Raw genomic sequence first — 21,007 nt, 5'->3', positions numbered from 1 at the left:
TTTTGATCAACTAGAATATGAAATAAGAATCTTGTTTACCCTAAACTTTTGTGTTTGTAAGTAGTCATTTATAGTCATTCTAGAATGAAAAAACATAATTTGTAGTTATTCCCTGATTTTTTTTATTTTGTTTTAATGGTGGTTACAAGGTTGGTCAAATTTACAGACCTAACATAGTTAGGGTACAGAAAATAAGCAACAAAATATAAAGTATTACAGGAAACAAATGTATGAAATGTATTTAGAAGATTTTTAGAGATTACACCAATAATATTTGAGATTTTTGAAACAAATAATAGTTTTTTAATCATAACATGAAACTCACTTCATTTCCAGATTAGTAATGAAACAGACTATTTTACAAACAAATCTTTAATAAAAATACTTCATTAAAAAAAATCTTATTTTTTTGTGTACAAAATATTTGAAATTTTCAATAAAAGTCTACCAAATGTTGTGCAAACATGCACACAGTCTCAAATGGTATAATATAAATACGTAAGGTGTGCAAGTGTATAAATGATCTTGTGTATATTATACCTAGACCATCTAAATCAAATTCATTATTTTTTTACATTTTTGGCAGGCACTTGGTCAATTTTCAAACTCTAATTCAGCAACACGTTGACTCTCATTCCATGATACTCCTCTGCTGTTGCTAACAGATTCATTAGGTGTAGACCTACGAAATGAAAGTCGCTTAAAAGATGGAGTCTTATGACTGCAAAATTGCTTCATTGATAAGTTGGTCCAAAATTTCAAAGTGAATTAACCAAATTGTAACAACATTTTAAACAGTGAGCTTAACTCTAATAATGATGATTAACAAACAAAAAAATTAACAGAATACCCCTTCACGTTTGTTTTAGTGATGTGCCAAAAGGATCAGTGCTTAGCATTTGGCTTTTTCTTGTTCTCCTTAATCTAATTAAAGATTTTTTCCAATAATTTGTACAATTTACCACTTGATCCAAGACATTCTCTTGTACTTGAATATTCTCAGTACAGCTAGAAATAAGAAAGAATTTAATGTCACAAACAACTTAATAATTATGCCTTTGTCAGTATCATTAACATAAGGCAGAAAGATCAAAGACCTAAACATGCCATTTGTAACATATATTTAGTTTGAATAAATTTCATTAATAAGTTTCTAACATTTTCTTGTCAAGTCACTTTTCAGTCCAATCATCCATCTTTTTACAGATTTTGTATTATCCTGTATTTATTGTCTTTAAAGGTCATTTACCAACTATTTGTTTATCTCGCCAGTTAATTCAATCTACAGCTTTGGTTCATCTAAACATACCAGAGAATTTACTGTTAGTTTTATTATCAGACTTTACTGATTTATTATTTATATCTCAATCAGTGTAATTGATATAAATGAGAAAAGGTAAAGTTCCTGAGGCATCACGAATATTGAGGTGAAGTATTAGCTTACATTTCAAGGTTTGTCAGAACACAATAAATTGTGAATTGTCCAGACTACAAAATTTTTGCACAAGGTCTGATTTAAAAGAAAGGTTAAAAATTTGTTCAGTATTTTTCATACCATTAGTAAATCTAACAAACTATATACATATTTGTGTGTGTGTGTGTGTGTGTGTGTATTGTGTATATTTGGAAAAAAACCAAAAGAATCCCAAATGGCACACGTTATTTTTCATATAACATTCAGACAAATACTAAATAAATTATTTAAAACTACTTAATCTTGATCCTGTACTTACGAGAGTTTGTAGCTTCAAACTATTCATCATTTGATCAGTGTGAGCTTTCATAAAAAGTGATTGCAGAAACTTAGAAGGCACTTGTGGATATTTAACAATGTTTATTAATCTGATTTATGCATTGCTTGAAGGGAAGGAGGAAGTGAGATTGTTTGTGAAACTTTGAAGCTAATTGCTAATTTTCTTGTATTCTTTATTATCATAAAAGTAACTAAAATGTAAAAATTAGTAACCTACTAGGTTAAATTAGGTAAGATAATGAAAAATGCTAATCTTCATGAAGTCAAAAACATGTAAGTTAAAGTCTTGATATGAAATAATGAAAAACCCTAATCCAATCACTTCTGAAAGGTAGATATTTTTTCCTAAGGGACAAACTGAAGAAGAAAGGTCCACCTTTTCAAAGCACTTGAGTTAAAGGGTTTTTGTCATTTTATAACCTTCATCAGTTATATCTTGTCTCATTGCTACCTTGCTCTAACATTAAATTTTAGGGAGAATGATTACTTTTTCTTTCCAGCAAATGTTAACTGAATATTTTATTTGTACTTTTACCTACTGAGAAGCTTACAGTCTACTAAAAAGTTGCAGGGAGATTTTTGGGGCCTTCTGAAAAGAAGTGAGATGGGATGGTTTTCAAATTCGAGCACTGATTTTGTGTGTATTTTGAGCTCGTAATTATATTCTAGTTGTGTGTAAGAAGTGATATCAATGATTCCAGTCAACTTACTGAATTCACCCATGTGTTTAATAATATGTGATTAAGTATAGTTTATGTATATCTATAATGTTCCCAGTGCTACCAACAGAAATCTTTGGACCAAGGACAGGTCTCTTATTTAGGTTCTTTTCTGCTGCCCAAAACATGAAACACCTTTTTCATTCAGGAAAAGCTATCATCAGCTGTGTTTTCAAAGCTTGTAACATTTGAAGTACTCTTTTCTAACTCAAATTTCTTGTAAAGATATTTCTCATCTTTGTTTCCTTATTTGATTTCAGGTCTGTATTATGTCTTAACAGGAAGAGGACAAAGAATTGACTTTGCATGGTATGGTGTTTAAGATAATCATAGAATTAGTGTAGTAGTCCAGTGTTATTGTTAAATTAATCTTTCAACACATTGTATATCTTCAGATTTCAGACATTGTAAAATCTTCAAAATATCTGATTTATCAGGAAAGTTTGTTCAGAACAGTGAGTAGTTCTTATCAATTAGAAATTGTAACAAAACTGTAGAAACAAACTAGTTTTATAAATTCTTTGTTTACATAGAATGTCTTATGCTTGAAACAGAAGCATCATGCGCACACACACACACACACACACACACACACACACACACACACACACCTTCAGAAATATCGTAACATTTGAATGTTCCAAGATAGCTAGAAACAGTTTAACTAAAGTACACAGAATACATATGAAAACAACAATAACCTCTCAGCCCATTGTTGTGGATAGTACCTATATGATCATCTAAGTCTCTTATTAATTAGATAGTAATTTTTCAATATTGGGTCATTCCATGTCAAATCATCCAGATTTTGGAAAAATTTTTCAGGTGACCCCTCAGAATGCCTTGAAAAATTCACATGTGCTCATCTACCCACACAATGAAAAATTGCCAAAGATTAGATCAATATCTCTAATAGTTTCTGATTCACAGCCCTGTAAAATTTAATTATTTTTATTTTTGGCAAATTCATTTTCAGGCAACTTTGGCTGCTTAAAGCTGTATGAGTAATGGTGGTAGAAAGCTAAAATTTGCTACACTGACTGAATTAATATCACAGAATTCAAAAATGGTCTCAAACCACGTTTATCTCTCTTAGGATTTGCATAGTGAGGCTGTAAAAACCACCTGAAAACCCAAAATTGTAAAAAACATTGGTTTATTTAATAAGCCATAGCTCTAAGACTCAATATGATACAAAGCTGATTTTTTTTTCAAATTTTTTATAACATATCAGTTGATAAATCAGCAATTGTTATAATTAAAAGTATATTAGATCTGTAAAAAAATGTAGTTGCATGCAACTTTATGACTTAGCTAAAAATAGCCATACTTTGGGCCACAGTTTGACCATGTCACCAGTTATTCAGCCTTTTAAGATTTTTACCATACTCTTACATATCTGAATATGATCTACAAAAGAAATCAAGATGGTGTTCAACCTACTTTTTGAGTTAGAGTTTTTTAAAGTATCCTCTGACCATACGTTTTTTATTTAAAACAAAATTCAGTTCAGGTGTGTTACTGTGTGCAATTATATCCATACAATTTTGAAAAATACCTGTCAGAATTTTATGAATCCCAATGAAATATTCTAACCAGTTTTTCACAGTGTTAAATAATGAAGTTGTAAGAAACAAGAAACAATTATTTAATTTCTGAATACGTTTATTGGCATAACTAGTTAGATCACATACCAATGAAAATATATTGTGTATGCATTACAGTTATGCAGATATGGCTGGGTTTAAGATTCATAGTATAATAAATACAAAGGTATATCAGACACAAAGATCACAGTGCTACAACAGAGGATAACTGAGAAAGATTATAGTCACACCAAACTGAAATAATCATGACAATGAAATGTTTCAAAAACTGATTTGGTGATAAATTAGCCTTAACAACATCAAATAAACATTGCTTTGTTCAGACATTTGAATAAATTTCTGAAATTTGAGTTTGATTATGTTGAGATCACTTTGACTTAGAACATAGTGGCAAGCACTGCTGCCTTGCATGGTAGGTGCACTTATCAGACAAGAAATATATTGGAAAGGAATCCAGTTTTCATCTTTATGTGACCTTGCAGGCCATGAAAACAGTTTGTTTCTTGATTTCTTCATAAATGACACCAACACATCAAAATGTTCTTCTGATCTATCTTTTATGTTTCCCACATACCATTCATGATCATATATGCATGCCATATATTTCCCTGGCTGATAATTGTCATTGCTATCATTAGATCCTATTTGAGCTGCTGCAGCATCACTTTCATTGCTACTACCAACAGAATGATGTAAGAAAAAAAGTCACTGGTCATACAGTATATGATAATTAATTAAATTAATATTGCAGATATATTGTTTATCTGAAGTTAAACTAATATCAGCTTGCTGAGGAATAGGCAAATACTTTTGGTACTTTTCCCATTGAGCTTTATTGCATTTATATATTCAGTTGAAGTGAAAGTTTTTACCAGAAGTGAATTTTTGTGTAAAACATTAATTGAGTAATAATGAAACAATCAATGGGACCATGGTTTCCTACACTGATTGCAGCAATAAGATCTCAACATTTCAAAACAACCAATTTTTTTTTACAAATATGTAATTCAAATAAATCAATTATTTTAATTAGGCTGCCTGTTAATTTATTATTTTTCACAACCTTGATTTTCTTGAATATCATGTTCAGAGATGTAAGAATATATGGTAAAGGCTGATTAGAATACTTCAATGGGATTCATAATTTTATTCAAAATTGTATGAATATATTTGCACACAGTAACACACCTGAATTGAAGTTTGTTTGTTTTTTCAAGTAAAAAACGTATAGTCAGAGAATGCTTTAACAAATTATAACTCAAAAAGTAGGTTGTACACCTTGATTTTTTTTTTTGTATATCGTATTTAGAGATGTAAGAATATATGGTAAAAATCTGAAAAGGATGAATAATTGGTGACATGGTCAAACTGTGGCCTGAAGTAGGGCTATTTTTAGCTAAATCATAAAGTTGCATGCAACTTTTTTTTTACAGGAGATCTAATAGACTTACAACAATTGCTGATTTATCAACTGATATGTTATAGGAAATTTGAAAACAATTCAGCTTTGTATCATATTAAGTTTGAGCTATGGCTTATTAAATAAATCAATGTTTTTTACAATTTTGGGTTTTCAGGTGATTTTACAGCCTCACTATGAAAATCCTAAGAGAGATAAACACTTGGTTTGAGACCATTTTTGAATTCTGTGAGATTAATTCAGTCAGTGTAGCAAATTTCAGCCTTCTACCACCATTACTCTTGCAGCTTTAAGCAGCCAAAATTGCCCAAAAATGAATTTGCCAAAAATAAAAATAAAAAAAATTAAATTTTACAGGGCTGTAAATCAGAAACTATTAGAGATATTGATCTAATCTTTGGCAGTTTTTCATTATATGGGTAGATGAGCACATGTGAATTTTTTCAAGGCATTCTGTGGGGTCACCTGCAGCCCCCTGGATGATTTGACATGGAATGACCCTATTGTTATTATAAACTAATTTTCACTATTATTATTATAAACTAAATAGTTTATGCTGTGTATTTTTGCCACTACTCTGCTGCTTGCTGTCTTTAGTTATAGCATTTGAGGACCTGTTGGTACATCTAGACTATTCAGTTCACTGAACTATTAAAAAAAGAATGAAAAGCTATCACTTGCAATTTGAATATTCCTGAAACCATCTTGTAAACTTCCTTAGAAATTATAAAATTGTCATAGCTAATGATGATTCATACCCTGATAAAATTCATATTTGTTCCCGTCCTACCATTTTAACCATTAAGTGTGAAAGAAAGACAAAAAGGGTTATACACAAACACTATAACTTTTCTTAATAGCGTTAAGCATCACAACTAGAGGAAACAATTTTAGAGATCTAATCTGTCCTTGTATAACAAACTTTCCATCCTATCTATCATCATAGTAGCACTCCTCTGAACCTTTTCGTGGAATTCAGTGTCCTTCCTCAGGTAAGGAGCTCAACCTGAACAGAACCAAGTGTGAATTATTTATTTACAAATGGCTGGTATGGGTAAAGAAAACACTAGTAGAGGAGCGAACAATATTTTGACCTTCTTCGGTCATCATCAGCACCACCAAAAATCTAAATATCATTACCAAGTTTAAAAAATAAACTGTCTATTCCTTCATCAATTTCATTAATGTAAATCAAAAAGAGCAAAGGACCTAACACTGAGCTCTGAGGTACTTCACTTGTTACATTAATCCATTTTGACTGAACTCCATTTATGAAACCCTCTGCTTTCTTGCTTAAAGCTACTTTTCTATCCAATGAGACAATTTATCCCCTACACCTCTAAGAATAATTTTGCTTAACAACTCTGTTATGTGGCACCTTGTTAAATGCTTTCTAAAAATCCAAATAGACTAAATTTGCACCCTTACTTTCACCTACATAAACAGTAACCTTTTAAAGGATGTCAAAGATTAATAAGACAAGATTTCTTTCCCCAATTAAAACCTTGGTTATATTATTTTAAACTTTTAATGACTTTCCATAGCATCTTTTATCAGAATTTCAGAACTTTTACCCACCACTACTTTAAGACTAATTAAAGTCATAAGAATGATTGTGTGTGGCAGCAGGAACTGGAATTTCATCCTTGGGTGTCTTATTAGTGAGACTGGAATTCTATCCACTCCATCATTAGGACTTGAATCAACTATATGAATAGTTTCAAGGGGGATATCCAGTTTTGTTGATTTCTTTGCTAGGTTGACTGAGTATGGTATCTGTTAGGTGAGAACTGACAATATGTATTTCATTATTTTTGTAGTATTCCCATTTTTTTGTGTGGTACAATACAACAGACAGTATAGACAATTAAGATATGAATAATTGTTCAACCTTCATATCAACATACATACTTCCATACTAAGGAAATTCATAAGAAACTAAATTCACTCATCAGTTCTCAAAGTGAAAGCCTTTAAGCTATCTGTTTCTAGATTCACAGCAATGAATTTAAGTAAATAACAATTAACAGAGGTATTAATCAAAGGATTGTACTTCACTTTAACAATTAACATTTGAAAAGGAAGAATTCTGAATCAAAACTAAATCAGCAGTCCAGAAAATTTTAAAATGGAGTTTCTACTATAATATAACACTAAAGAGAAACAAAACTGCCTTCAGGAATATAAAGAAAAATCACAACAGTCCTAAAAGTTTACCAAGGTAACATCACTGCAATCATGGGAAAAAGGAATACACCATCAAGCTTCATATTCTATATTAAAGGTGGCCACTGGAAGAACATCTAGTTTAACTAAATACAGAAAAATTAAATGGTTCAAGACTTGGAAAAGAACAGAAGTAGAAACAAACAACTAATAGAATACCTCAACATCACCCCAGACATCTATAGTACACTGAAAATAAACAAGTCTATCCTATCTGTCCCATAATGAACTGTAGAGATTCACCATGTCACTTTTCAGTTAAATTTCTTGTGCATACAATATTTCCATTAACCAGTAAACATTGTCACATGTTAATAAAAGCACTCTACTTTGTAGAAGGTATAAAAGAAATCTTCATAACATCATGAGATGCAATGATTACTCTCAACATATCCAACATCTTCAGTTATATACCAACTCTTAAAGCACTAGAAATATTTCCTCAACAGCTTGGAAATGATAGAACCCTTAAGAAATGTACCTAACTAACAAACTTTATCAATACATCTTTTGACATGAAGATAAATACTACTAGCACAAGAAAGCCTAGCAAAGGGTTCACTTCTATCACCAGTACTCAATATTTTCCTCTTCATGGAACATGATGGAGGTAATGTTTTCAAAACAGCTACTCTTAAGTACTCTGACACATTCATAATATTATCCTCCCACACTACACAAAAGACTACAATATTCATAAACCATTTGAAGACAATCTCTTGTACTAGACTTCACAAAATAAATTGAAGATAAGCTCTTTTTTCTAAACTTAACAGTTATTGTTACTGTATGAATTTCCAGAAAATCCATAGATATTAGTATGTTCCATGACTGTAAATCAAATCACCTCAACAGCATAAAGAAAGTCAACATAGACTACCTAGTATCCAGAACAAACATTATTTGTAATGCAAAGGAAAAAGTTAATAAAACATACATTTGCAACTGATACTTTGAACCATTTATAAAGAATAAAATATACTACACCAAGAATAAGTGGGAGAGACACTTGCGTATTCCTCTATTTTAAATGTGTCTCTAAAAACATAAAAGATATACAAACAGCATTAAGATAGGATAGTAACAATAAATCACAAAACAATGGTAAAGAAACATGCCATTAACAGCATCTCTTGTGAAAGTGGATTCCAGTTTGAGGATAATTGAAGTGGTCAAATAGCCAAGCATTCCAAAACATAATACCCATCTACTGGCATTATAGCTATTTCTCAATTTCCAGAATTTCCACTCTTTGCCCATCTGTGCATTGAGAATGGTTTTTCTAGTCATTTGTACTCTTCTTAAATACCTTTGGCAGATTTTAAGTTGTAAGTTTCTCCACCAACTTCAATGCACCCTCTATCTAGGTACTGCATATGTAAGTACCTCATGTGATAATGTAATCACTTTTTGAGACAAATCATCTTCCATTTTTTCTTTGGTTTTCTGAATTGTCTGTTCTTGGGATTTATTTGGACAGATATGCTTTGTTAGAAAAGGTTTGTTTATCATTTTATGCACTCATGGAGTTATAGGAAGCTCCTTTTTTTGTCCCATTTTGTTTTCTGAGATTGATTGATGATTGGATATTCTGTCTTCTTGGATACAACAGATAAATAGGAATAAAATCCTACAAGAATGTGATAAACCATCTCTACTGCTGTTTTGACCAACACTTTCTTATGGTCTGGGAACAAAGCTGTATCACCATAGATCTGTTGGAGGTGAAAAGGCAACATGGTGAAGATGATGTAAATTGAATGACCAATCCTGAAACCAGAACCTAAAGTACCCATGGATCCCTAGTGCAAGAGCTTTAAACATTCAGAAAGTGATGTAATCATCTCCTGCCAATCCCTTGCTTTTGGAAAGTCACCAATGCCATTGTTGTTGGTCCTCCTGATTCTATGATCCAGAATACGAATGGGCCCTATTATGGGAACCATTAGATCTGAGAACTAAAAGAGGGGGGTCAGGAAGTACTGCAAGTCAATATTCCTAAATTAGAACTAAAAAAGATGAGAAGCCAAAGATGATAATGGGTGGTATCAGTTCAAAATTCTAACAACTCTTAATAATAAGACCACAGTTCCAGACCAGATGAGTTCTGTTCCTTTGGTTAAGTACATCATGCATGATCCCATCATTCCAAGCCTGGAGTGTTCTCTTTTGGACTTCTTTAGGTGGATGAGAGAGTTTATTCATTTAGATGATGCTTACTTTCTTGTTGGGATACTGGTGGTGTGAAATGCATCATTCTATGGCTACAAGCTAGCATGGAATCAGAGTTTATGTATGTATGTATTTGTGTGTGTGTAACATTGCAGGTTAGCAGCTCTAGCCACGAGCCTTAGGTATCTAAGTGGAAGTGGTTTGTATTGTCAGTTACTGATATGCTATTACACCTTTGATATAGGAAGTATGTTCCAGATGATGAGCATACCTGTTCTGGATGTAGCGTGGTTCACTCACTGTTGTATCAGTTGTTTGTCTCTTGGTACATTCCTTATGTATGCAGATGCTTTCTGTGTGGATCGTGCCTGCACTGGCTCCTCTGCCTTTTCAGTATTTGAATGTAACTATAGTGTCAGTGGATGGAAATAATGTTCTGGAAGTTAACATTTTCCTAAACTGAAAATGGATTTCCAATAATATTTATCTCCACTGATACTGTCCTGTCCTACCTCCCCACTAAAAGCTGGTTTATATCTCAAAAAAAAAGTAATTATTTATTAGATGAGGTGCTTACATTCAGTACCTAAATGGAAGGTGCATTGAAGTTGCTGAAGAAATTTGCAAATTAAAAGTTGTCCGAGACATTTGAGTGGATTATAAAATACTACATTCTTAATGCTTAGATGGGCAAAGAGTGGAAACCCTGAAGATTGAGAAATAGCTATAGTGTCAGTGAAGATGAGCTTAGGAAATTGTTAATTTATGGGTATAACAGACACACAAGACTTAATACTGGACTCTCTGCACTATCATATCAACGATGATGACTATGTATTAAAATAATGAGGTATGAACCACCCACATAAGAAGCCTTTCACATCTACTTGAACTGATAATACACTCAATCAACCTAGCAAGAATTGAACAAATCATGAAATTACCCTAGTACTGATTGAAATATTAATGGGAGAGATCATAGATGTGTGGATAGCACATTAGCCTTTCTGACAAGAAGCTGGGGATCCAATCCTGGCTTACAGTCAGTATTTGGAACCTCCATGAAGATGGCTATAAATTTTCACCTAAAATTTATGATGCATAAAATTTGTAATTAGTAGCTAGTAATACAAAGAAAAAAGTAAATAATCAGGAGTTATACTTATATGATTGTTTAAGCAACTGATGCTGACAATTGACGTGACTCTACCTTAAAGTTATTTCAGCAATGTTTGAAGTCAGGTTTAAATGGAGGATTGTGTGTAAGTTCCACTTTAACTATATTCAGCTACAATGAATTTGTATATTCACATCATATGTTATTTCTTGTTGAGATTCAGAAAAGAGGGTTTTAGAATAAGTGAGTTAACAGAGAAACCATCAAGTAAAACAAATGCCAAAACTTAGTGTTAACACTTGTCTTCTACTAATATTGAATATCAGATGAAGTTATAGACAAGATTTACAATATTTGCAAAATAAATCAGTAGTAAGGATTGAAATACATTAAAAATGGTGATCAAATAAGAAAAATAATAAAAGACAAGAAAAAATTTATATACTTATATGTAACACAGTTTTTACTGCTATTTATGTAATGCAAATTTTATTCTTGGGTAGTATGTGCTGTTTCTTAATTGCTTATGTTGTAAAAGTACAGAAAATGGCCATTATTCCTTTCAAACTTTTCTTTTGTGACCTGGATAATGAAATTTAGAAATTAACCTATTTTCTTTATAAAAACTGGCAATTTTGCACATTTTCTTTTACATAAGGTCTGAATAAAACAACATATGAATCAATATTTACATGTATTTATATTTAAGTTATACAAAAATGAATAAAATGTTTAGAAGTGAGTAATTTTTTGAAATTTGAGACTATAATGTAAATCACTTTCACTTATCAGCCCCCCAAATATAGTCTCCCATCATGTTTTCATTATACACTTTTTGATAGCAGCATTTGAAGTCCATTATATCTTGGTGGAAGCACTTTCCTTGCTTCTCTGAGTATGCTTCCATATTCTCCTTGAATTTATCAAGATGAGCATCAAGGACATGGACTTTCAGGGAGATCTTGCAGCCCATTTTGCTGTAGTTCTTCACCAGAGCATCAACCAGTTTCACATAATTTCCAGCCTTGTGATTGCTCAAAAAGTCCTAAACCACTGTGATAAAGCTGCCCCAAGATTCTTTTTCCTTCTTACTGAGCTTGTTGGAGAATTCTGTGTACTCCAGGATCTTCTTTATTTGTGGTCTGACAAAGACATCAGCTATGACCTCTGCCTTGGAGAGCTTAGAGAAGCAGTCTTGAAGGTACTTGAAGGCTACAGATTCCTTATCAAGAGCTGTAACAAATTGTTTCACAATACCCAATTTTATGTGTAAAGGTTGGACCAACACCTTCTGGAGGACCGCTAGTGGTTTGCACTTGACATTGTGCTTCACCACAGAGAACTCGGTCCATTGTAGCCAGTGCTTCCTGTTGTAGTGTGCTGTAGTGTCTCTGCTGTCCCAGAGGCAAAGATAACAGGAAACTTGGTAAAGGCTCTTTGGAGATCCATCAGGAATGGCACTATTTTGAATTCTACGATAACCTCCCAGCCATGCACATCATACTTCAAGGCTTCTAGCAAGGTCTTGATGCTGTTGTGTTCCTCTTTGAGGTGCACCTAAAAATATTTAAAGTTTAAAAGGTCTAAAATTTGTATAATATAAAATCTTACTATATAAGCAAGCAAAAATTGTCCACTTTATCTTCTAGAGTATTTTTGCAGTGCTTGCAGGTAAAATGAGGTGCCCAAGGTTTGTCTTGATCCCTGACAGGCATGCTGAAATATGCCTTGTAGGCTTCACACATTTTAGCAGATGCTGTCACAGAGTACTTTTTTGCTGTCATCTTGATAAATTGGCCACATACATAGTATAATGCATCAGGAGAATGCTTGCAGCCTCTTGATGCCCTTTGATAAAATCAGATAGGTCTACGTGTTTACTTAGGCAGCTAGAACGAAACTGAAGGGGTGAGCAGTAAGCCCCTGTATATATATATTACTATGGAAAGTTCTAGAAAATTCTGAAAGGTTCTTGAAAATTCTCTAACAGCTGCTCAGCACTGAATCTACCTGGAATGTTCTGGAAAATGGGTAAATTTGAAACTTTCATTACCCAAGTCAAAAAAGCAAAGTTTGAAGAGAAAAATAGGTCTTTTCCACGTACTTTGAGCATAAGCAATCAGGAAATAACACTTCCTGCTCAGGAACAAAAAAATATTAACCATTTTATTATATAGTGTAACCATTCATAGGTATATTATAACTGTCTGATAACATAATTTTTACAAACTTCTCTCAAATATATTAAATATTCCAGTGCAGTTTAGACAAACATAGGAAATATAAATAATAGGGACTGCAATGATTGCACAAAACCCTCATAGAATTTTTGAGCTGAAAGATCCTTAAACAGTAAAGATTCAGCTCAAATAACAGTTTAAAATCTTTACTATTGACTGCTAAAACTGTAAACATATAAAAATGCACATTAAAGTTTGAAGAAAAGAAAATCTGTATAAAATGGCCCATTTGTAATTCATTATTATTAGCTTGCCAGTCTATGACACAAACTTGGTATATTCCACCCATATATTTTTTTGGATACTAAATAAGATATTGCAAAGGTTGTAGTATTGCAGTTTCTTTTTTATATATTTTACATAGATTAAATGCATCATAATTCTAGGTTAAATGATGTTATCATTAGGTTTTATTGATTTAAAAGTAAATATTAAAAGAATGACCCTAAATGTAGATTTTAGTGAGTCATGTGGTATGTTGAATGCAGAACTGTTTAAAAATATGTTTGTGACATCAAAATACTAAGTCCTATATTTTTGTACAAATCAAGAACTCAAATTACTAATACTGACAAGCTAAAATATAAAATAACACCTCGTATCTTTTTGTTTTACTGAGATGTCACTTGCATACTGAATCAAACAACTAGTGGCCTCGGTCATCTCTCTTCATTTTTTAAAATGACCCCTTATATATACATATATATATATATACATACTTCAATATATGACATGTGAATAACCAATCAACAGCTTAGAATGTACTCAGAGTAGTTTCCTCAGACATTTTAATCTGTGAAAAGGCTATCACATTCTTTTGATCTGCAATTTCAAGATGGTAGGTCATGTCTGTAGTCTGCTCAAAGTTTCATATCTTTTAAAACATAAATAAATCTTAGTTTTAAGCTTAATAAATTATAGTGTAATTTTATTATATCAGTGTAGTTATTTGTTTTCTTGTTTATTCAACTTTACATATGAAATCTAAAAAAGGTTTTTGATATCCTCCACGTACAAAATTTTAAAAGGGTTAGCAATCTATGTCCAGCAACAACCAAGTACAAAGGTCATAGTGAGAAGAGATAATTGTTTGCTTTACTTTGTTTATTTTTCTATATTTTTAGAGAAATAAGTTTAATTTAATTCTAAATAGTAATAATCTGTGTGTGTGTGTGTGTGTGTATAATGTATAATAATTGAAATGCAACTGTATGTTACAAAATACTAGTTCACTAAAACACAGCCAAAACAGGGAAGACTAAAGGTCAGTTTTGTGTTATTGGATATGTGACCTGAGTGCACGTACACTACATCAATGCAAATTATGCAATGTTAGGTAAGCATGACTGGAAGGTCAGTATAATAACAAATATATATGTTCATATATAGTATTATGAGACTTAAGCTAATTACACTAAACATTTGTATTTTTATGTTACAATATGCAGTCATTCTAGCATAAGAAAAGCACAATTTATTTATTTTCCAATTTTCTTTTATGATGGTTACGAGATCCGTTATGTGACAGCCCTGACATGGTTAAGAGTATAGAACATAAAATATAAAGTATTACTGAAAACAAACATTTAAATTTATTTAGGAGATTTTAGAGGTTACACATTTCATTAAAAAATTTGCTTTCTTATTTCAGAATACTTGTAATCTTTACTAAGACTCTACCAAGTTTTATGAAGATACACCTGCTGTATCAAACCTTATAGTACAAATACTTAATGTATGCATATGTGTAGACAAACCCATGTATTATATACTAAGCCTATTGTAAAAGTATTAATGATCACAGTAAATCATAATTAACTATATCGGGTAGCTACTAGCTATGTTTATTATCATTATGATGTATAGAGTTAGCTAGCATATCATGTAATCATTTGCCCATAGTCGAGCATTAAAAAAAAAAAGGTGCAACCAAGATGAATGAAAAATTAGGAATTTAAGAACCTGCCAATAGGGATAATTAAAAAAAGTAAGAAAACAAAACTGAAGATACTGTAGACATGATTTACTCAAACTACAAATACCTATGTGGATTCCATCAAATGTAGTTCTTGGTAACATCATTGAGACAAAATAAGAATTTGAGTAAATAATGTCCATGGTATCTGCAGCCTTCTTTCCTTGTATTTTTTATGATCCTAATTTGGAGGTTTTTAATTTTCCAATTCTTATTTAGCTGGTATAAAAGAGAATAATGCAGTATCTTTAGGAGAAATGCTAATATTTCATAGAGATTATTGACAATGTCATTGGTAAAATTCATTGTTGTTCTAGTATTCTGATTTTTTGTTGTTTTCATTGTAATTGCTCTCACAGGTTTGCCTTTTTTTTTCTTTTTTACTCTAGTATTTTAACCAGTGTTTGATAGTTATAATTTTTATTGGTAAATTATGAACAATCTGCACAGTACTTGTTATTGCGTATTTTAAACTGTATCTGATAATCATAAAATGTACCAAAAACTAAACTGCAGGCTAACAAAACACGCGTTTCTAAAAAAAAACTATGCCATAATAGAAAATAGTAACCAAATAAGAAGAAAAAAATATTAATGTTGCAGTGAACTAGAAAATACTAAAATAATGTATTTTTTAAAATATTTTTGTGAAAGAAAGCTGAACAACAACAAAGTCTTATTTAGAAGTAAAGGTATTATAACAGTTAACTCATCCCTGTAAAATATTATTAGTTAGTGACAACACTTAGCAAAAAAGAAGTAATTAGCAAAAATGATAAACAGCAAATAAAAACATTTAGAACAATAAATTAAACTTGTTTTAGCATAATTATAAAGGTATTAATCCTTAACTTTAAACACCAAATGTATTAATATGAAATCCTTACTAAGGATTCTAATTTGTAATGGTTAAATATACTTCATTCATCTAATTGGAGATGGATTTAGTATGATGTTTGATGAAAATAAAGTACACTAAGTGTTTTAAAAAAAACATGAAATTTTTGTTATATCTTGATCTTGGTGATTAAAAGTTCAATGTATTGTAATAAATGATAATTTAATAACTAGTTATATAGTTGTGTTATTGAAGTCATGGTATATAACTTAGTTATAACCTATAATCTGATTTCAGTAATGATTGGAGAGACAAAAGGTCTTGCTCAATAAAGTATTCAGTAGTTTTCTTGTTATGAATATATTTACTAGGCTTGGAATGTTATATTTGATAAAGGTTAAATTAGTAAGAGTAGTGTTTTAAATCATTGCATTACAACAAGCTGTTCTGGCAAATTATTATTGTTGTTCTCAAATGTGATTTTTGTTTTAATGTAATCCCTATAATGGTTTTTGAATATTTTTATTTTGTTAACTTGTTTAATGTTAAACACTTCATATTTCTATTTCTGTTGAACTTAGAAAAATGGTGTCTATATAGATTATAACTTGTATTTATGTTCATATATTTATTTAGTATATCTTAGAGCAGTTGTTTCCAAACTTCTTTCACTGATGACACCCTAACCCTCTTACCTTTATGCGACACCTAGTCTAGCACATACAAAATGTTTTTCTACTTATTTCTTGTATGTTTTTAATTATTCTCTGTTTGGTGAAACTTGTGCAACACTCCTAGCAACTTGATGGGGGACACAGTTTGAAAACCACAATCTTAGAACAATTATATGGTGTAGATTATCAAGAAATGTCAACCAACATCTAACAATGTTTTCTTTTGTTTCATTTTAAGGGTTTTAGAAGGAATATCTCCATATCTATGGTGTGGACTCGGTATAGGTTTTGCAATATCGCTCTCGGTTGTTGGTGCAGCCTCGTGAGTATATCAGATGAACATTTTAAGAATAAAGAAATACTCAAAGTTAATATATTTTTACATAAATATCCATATATTTCTTTTTTGGTTAAAACATGAAGTTATAGATGCTGATTTATTGTCATGTATATTTTATTTTTGGGAAACATGGCTTGCAAGTAATTAAAATCCCGCTCAAAATATTTACATTAAACTTTTATAATTATTAATAAATCTGTAAAGCACTCAACCTATAATGAAGTCTTTATAAACAGTGGAAGCTCTTACATGAATCAAAAATTCATGGAAGTAATACTGGCCAGTAAGAAATGCAGTGCTGCTAATTAAATTTTGTAATGGATCAATACCTAGTAAATAAAAGGTTTAGAAAATCATTAAAAAAAAACACCTTCAAAGTAGACTTAAGTGTAACTTGTGTGAAAATACCAGAGCACCAGAATGAAGCTTGGAAAACTTACCTTTTCATAAATGCCAATGTAATAAAACATGTTTCAACAACATCTTATAGAAATTTATTCAGTCAGTTCTTCACAGTAACCTGTGATACCAAACAGACAAGTAGATAACTCTTCATTATATAGAGAGATGAATGAGATTTGAACTGTTACGCAATTTCAAAGCTTATGTAAAATTCGTGAGATGTTATTGAAAATGAAAAGTTTTGTCTGATTTGTTTCCTAATTGAGATGGTAGTGATTTAAATTTAGATGGGGTTTGCAAGTTTAAAATGAATGATAGTAAATTCAGCATGAGGAGAGCGAGTTTTTTTGTTTTGTCCGTTACATTAATTTCATTCATGTGACACATTTTGAAAATTAATTCAGAACCTTTTATTATTATTGCTTAATTTTAAAATTTTCAATTGCAAACTTGTGTTTTAGGTTACTCTTTAAATATCTAAGTATAGTAACAAAATATTTGCTCAACTTCTGTTTGGCTTCATTGTATTGGATGGAAACTGTTAATCTTCCAGTACAGTCACTTTAGAGAAAACTGAGGCTTATAATGTTTGAGAATAGTTTGGCCAGTTGCAAGTTGTATTTTTGATTAGATGAGAGTTGTATTGAAGACAGAAAATAATAATTTTAGAGATATCTTGACTGATTGTGATAAATGTCTGATCAGATGGAAGTTGTTCATCTCCAAACACATCAGTTTAGTGAGATCTAAGGTTTATAACATTTAAGATAGACTAGCTCAACCAATTAGTGTGTTTAAATAGATAGGCTGTTTACCTTCTAGTATAAGCAGTTTTTGAAAAATTAGGTTTATAACATTTGAGATAGTTTGGTGAATTAAGGTGTATCTAATAAATGAAGGCTGTTTACCTTCCAACACAAGCAGCATATAGAAACAGGTTTTATAACATGTGAGATATATCAGTGAGTTAAAATGTTTCTAATAACTGGAAGCTGTTTACCTTCTAGTACAACCAGTTTAGAGAAAACTAAGGTTTATAATGTTTGACATAGTTTAATGAATTAAGATGTAGCTGACAAGTTGGACTTGTTTATATTCTATTACAACCATCTTAGCAAAGACCAACATTTACATCAGTTTAGATAGTTGAGTGAATTAAGGTATGTCTAATACAATACAACTAGCCGAGAGGAATGTTGATTCTTGAAGCTTTTTAACATAGAAAATTTCAAAACTTCACCTTTAAGAATAGTTATTTAGAATATAGTTATGTTAAATGCTTGATTTTGTGTATTTTGAATTATTTGGTGTACAGGTATAGAAATAATATTTCAGCTATAACTTGCAATAATTTGTACTAACTTCTAGGTTTTATAAATTTTTGGCCAAATCATATACCTAGCTACCTCCCAGTCCAAGGTGTTTGTATTCAGTTGAAGATGATAATTCAGATCTTTGGTGCTTTAAAGCTTGATGTAAATATCTCCTCAAAACTAAAATTCAAATACTCTTCATAGGCCTCCATTTAAAAAAAAATAAAATAAATAACAACTAACTAACCTTCATAGTAAGCCCAGAATAATTCTAAAAAAAAAGAAAAAAAAGCATACTTAGGGCTAATTCTTTTTGTTTTTGGTAATCTTGAATAGTTAGTTCACTTACTGAGATGATAATTGCTTGTTGAATATTAAACTTTTTATTTAGGGGAATCTACACTACAGGTGTGAGTATTGTTGGTGGAGGAGTCAAAGCTCCTCGCATTCGCACTAAAAACCTAGTCAGCATAATTTTTTGTGAAGCTGTAGCAATCTATGGCATTATCATGGCTATTGTACTTGTGAACCAGTTGGAGGTAAGTAATATTCTATGTTGGATGTTTTTATAAGTTGCAAGGCATGGAATTGATCTATCGATTTTTACTGTACATAAAGTTATAGAATGGTCAAAACAGTGATGAACACTAGATAATTCATGGGAGTGTAGTTGAACCTCAGTAATTTTTCTGCATCACTTATATCTACCTTCAAAGGATGAAAATCAAAAAGCTTATTTAATACAGAAACAAAAGTTCTTGAAACATTAACTCTACAGTGTGTAATATGATACAAGTCAACCATGATTATTTCAATAATGAATGAAAAACTTATTCCAGAACACATCATCCACTGACACTGCAGCTATTGCTCGATGTTGGCTTTGTCTTCACACTGATCTTGCATGCTCCAGTATTTTATGCCCCAATTAATTGCTTTTGCTAATATCTAATTTGTAAATATCTTTGCTCACATCAGTGTGCCCTCTCTCCTGATGCTGTATATAAGCACCACTCAGATAATCTAATCCCTTTTTCTTCAATAAAGCATTGGTCACAGTTTTCTATGAAGTGTCAGTACTTCCATTATGGATTGCAATTTCTGCATGCTTTGCAGTTATCCTTATAGTTATAAGTTTCTCATAATAAAAAAGAAGAAAAAGCAATATTTGCAGTTACTATTGTTGGCATGGCAGCTAATTCAACCTCCACTATTTTTTTTTGTTATTTGGCATCTCTTTACAGTTAGTGGGGGGGTTGCTCTTGGTAGATGTTGTCCATGCTTGTATCTGCTGAGAAGAGATGGACATACACATTTGGTCTGGCTGGATGAGGAGCACCTGGGCAACTAATGGATCTGTAACTAATCCCAGGGTCTTCCAGTCTCTTTCATGAGGAACATCTTAGTTTTTAAGTGGTGGTTTAGATCATCTCTATCATTAAAGTGTATCTTTGTATGTATGTGTATGTGTGTAAATGTGTACCAAACCTTTTTTTCAGAGTTTATCACTTCACAGTTACTTCCCTTCAAAGGTGAGGTGTGCATATAAAAGATCAGGCAATCCAGGGTATAAGAATAGAGAATATATCTTCCTTCTGCATCAGTGATTTTGATAATGCTGTTCAACAGGCAGTTGTGCAAGGTCTAAATCTCTTGCATGGTGAAATATCCTTATGACACATTTCATCAATTTCACAGTGGACTCTTCACTTTGTCATGGATACATGTTGTTTTTTAAAAATTTGGTTATTTCTCTACAGAACTTATTCCAATCATATCAGCCTCTTGGCTTGCCATTTTACTGGGGTGTTGAATATATTAGCAAATTGTTGGTCTCAGCCCTGAATTTCTCATGACATAATGAATTCTTCATTGTTAGGTTTTTCAATAGATTTACTCTCAGTTCAGGCCTCTGATGGTCACTTTTTCTACTCATTGATACTCTAAATCACAAGCTTTGGAGTCTCCAGCACTTCATTCTCAGGGGTGAGTGGTAGATGCATTCAGTCTTGATTGGATTAAACATTTATGCCTTTTCTCCAATTCATCTGTTGCTAGCCATAGATTGGTTGGCCTAACCACAATCTCCTCTTCTACATATCTTCAAGTAAGTCCACCTCTGCATCTTCCTTTTTGGCTCTCTTTATTAAGACATTGTCAATTTTCCATTCAACACCAAGACTTTTCCAAGCTCAATGGCATTTGACATCT

The 21,007-nt window shown here is 31.5% G+C and overlaps 1 protein-coding gene across 1 annotated transcript in view; it reads left to right on the top strand.

The window, feature by feature from the left end:
* The window catches only part of LOC143248837 (V-type proton ATPase 21 kDa proteolipid subunit c''-like), a 31,509-nt gene that overhangs the window by 2,936 nt on the left and 7,566 nt on the right, over positions 1-21,007 (top strand). The window contains exons 2-4 of the mRNA XM_076497668.1: positions 2,733-2,781; positions 16,980-17,063; positions 19,188-19,335. Of these exons, the coding sequence (XP_076353783.1) occupies positions 2,733-2,781; positions 16,980-17,063; positions 19,188-19,335 (281 nt within the window). The remainder of the gene's footprint in view (positions 1-2,732; positions 2,782-16,979; positions 17,064-19,187; positions 19,336-21,007) is intronic.

Source organism: Tachypleus tridentatus, chromosome 4 (assembly GCF_004210375.1).
Source record: "Tachypleus tridentatus isolate NWPU-2018 chromosome 4, ASM421037v1, whole genome shotgun sequence".
NCBI classification, from domain to species: domain Eukaryota; kingdom Metazoa; phylum Arthropoda; class Merostomata; order Xiphosura; family Limulidae; genus Tachypleus; species Tachypleus tridentatus.
The sequence above is the reverse complement of the archived record's forward strand: the minus strand, read 5'-3'. Positions and strand labels throughout refer to the sequence as shown.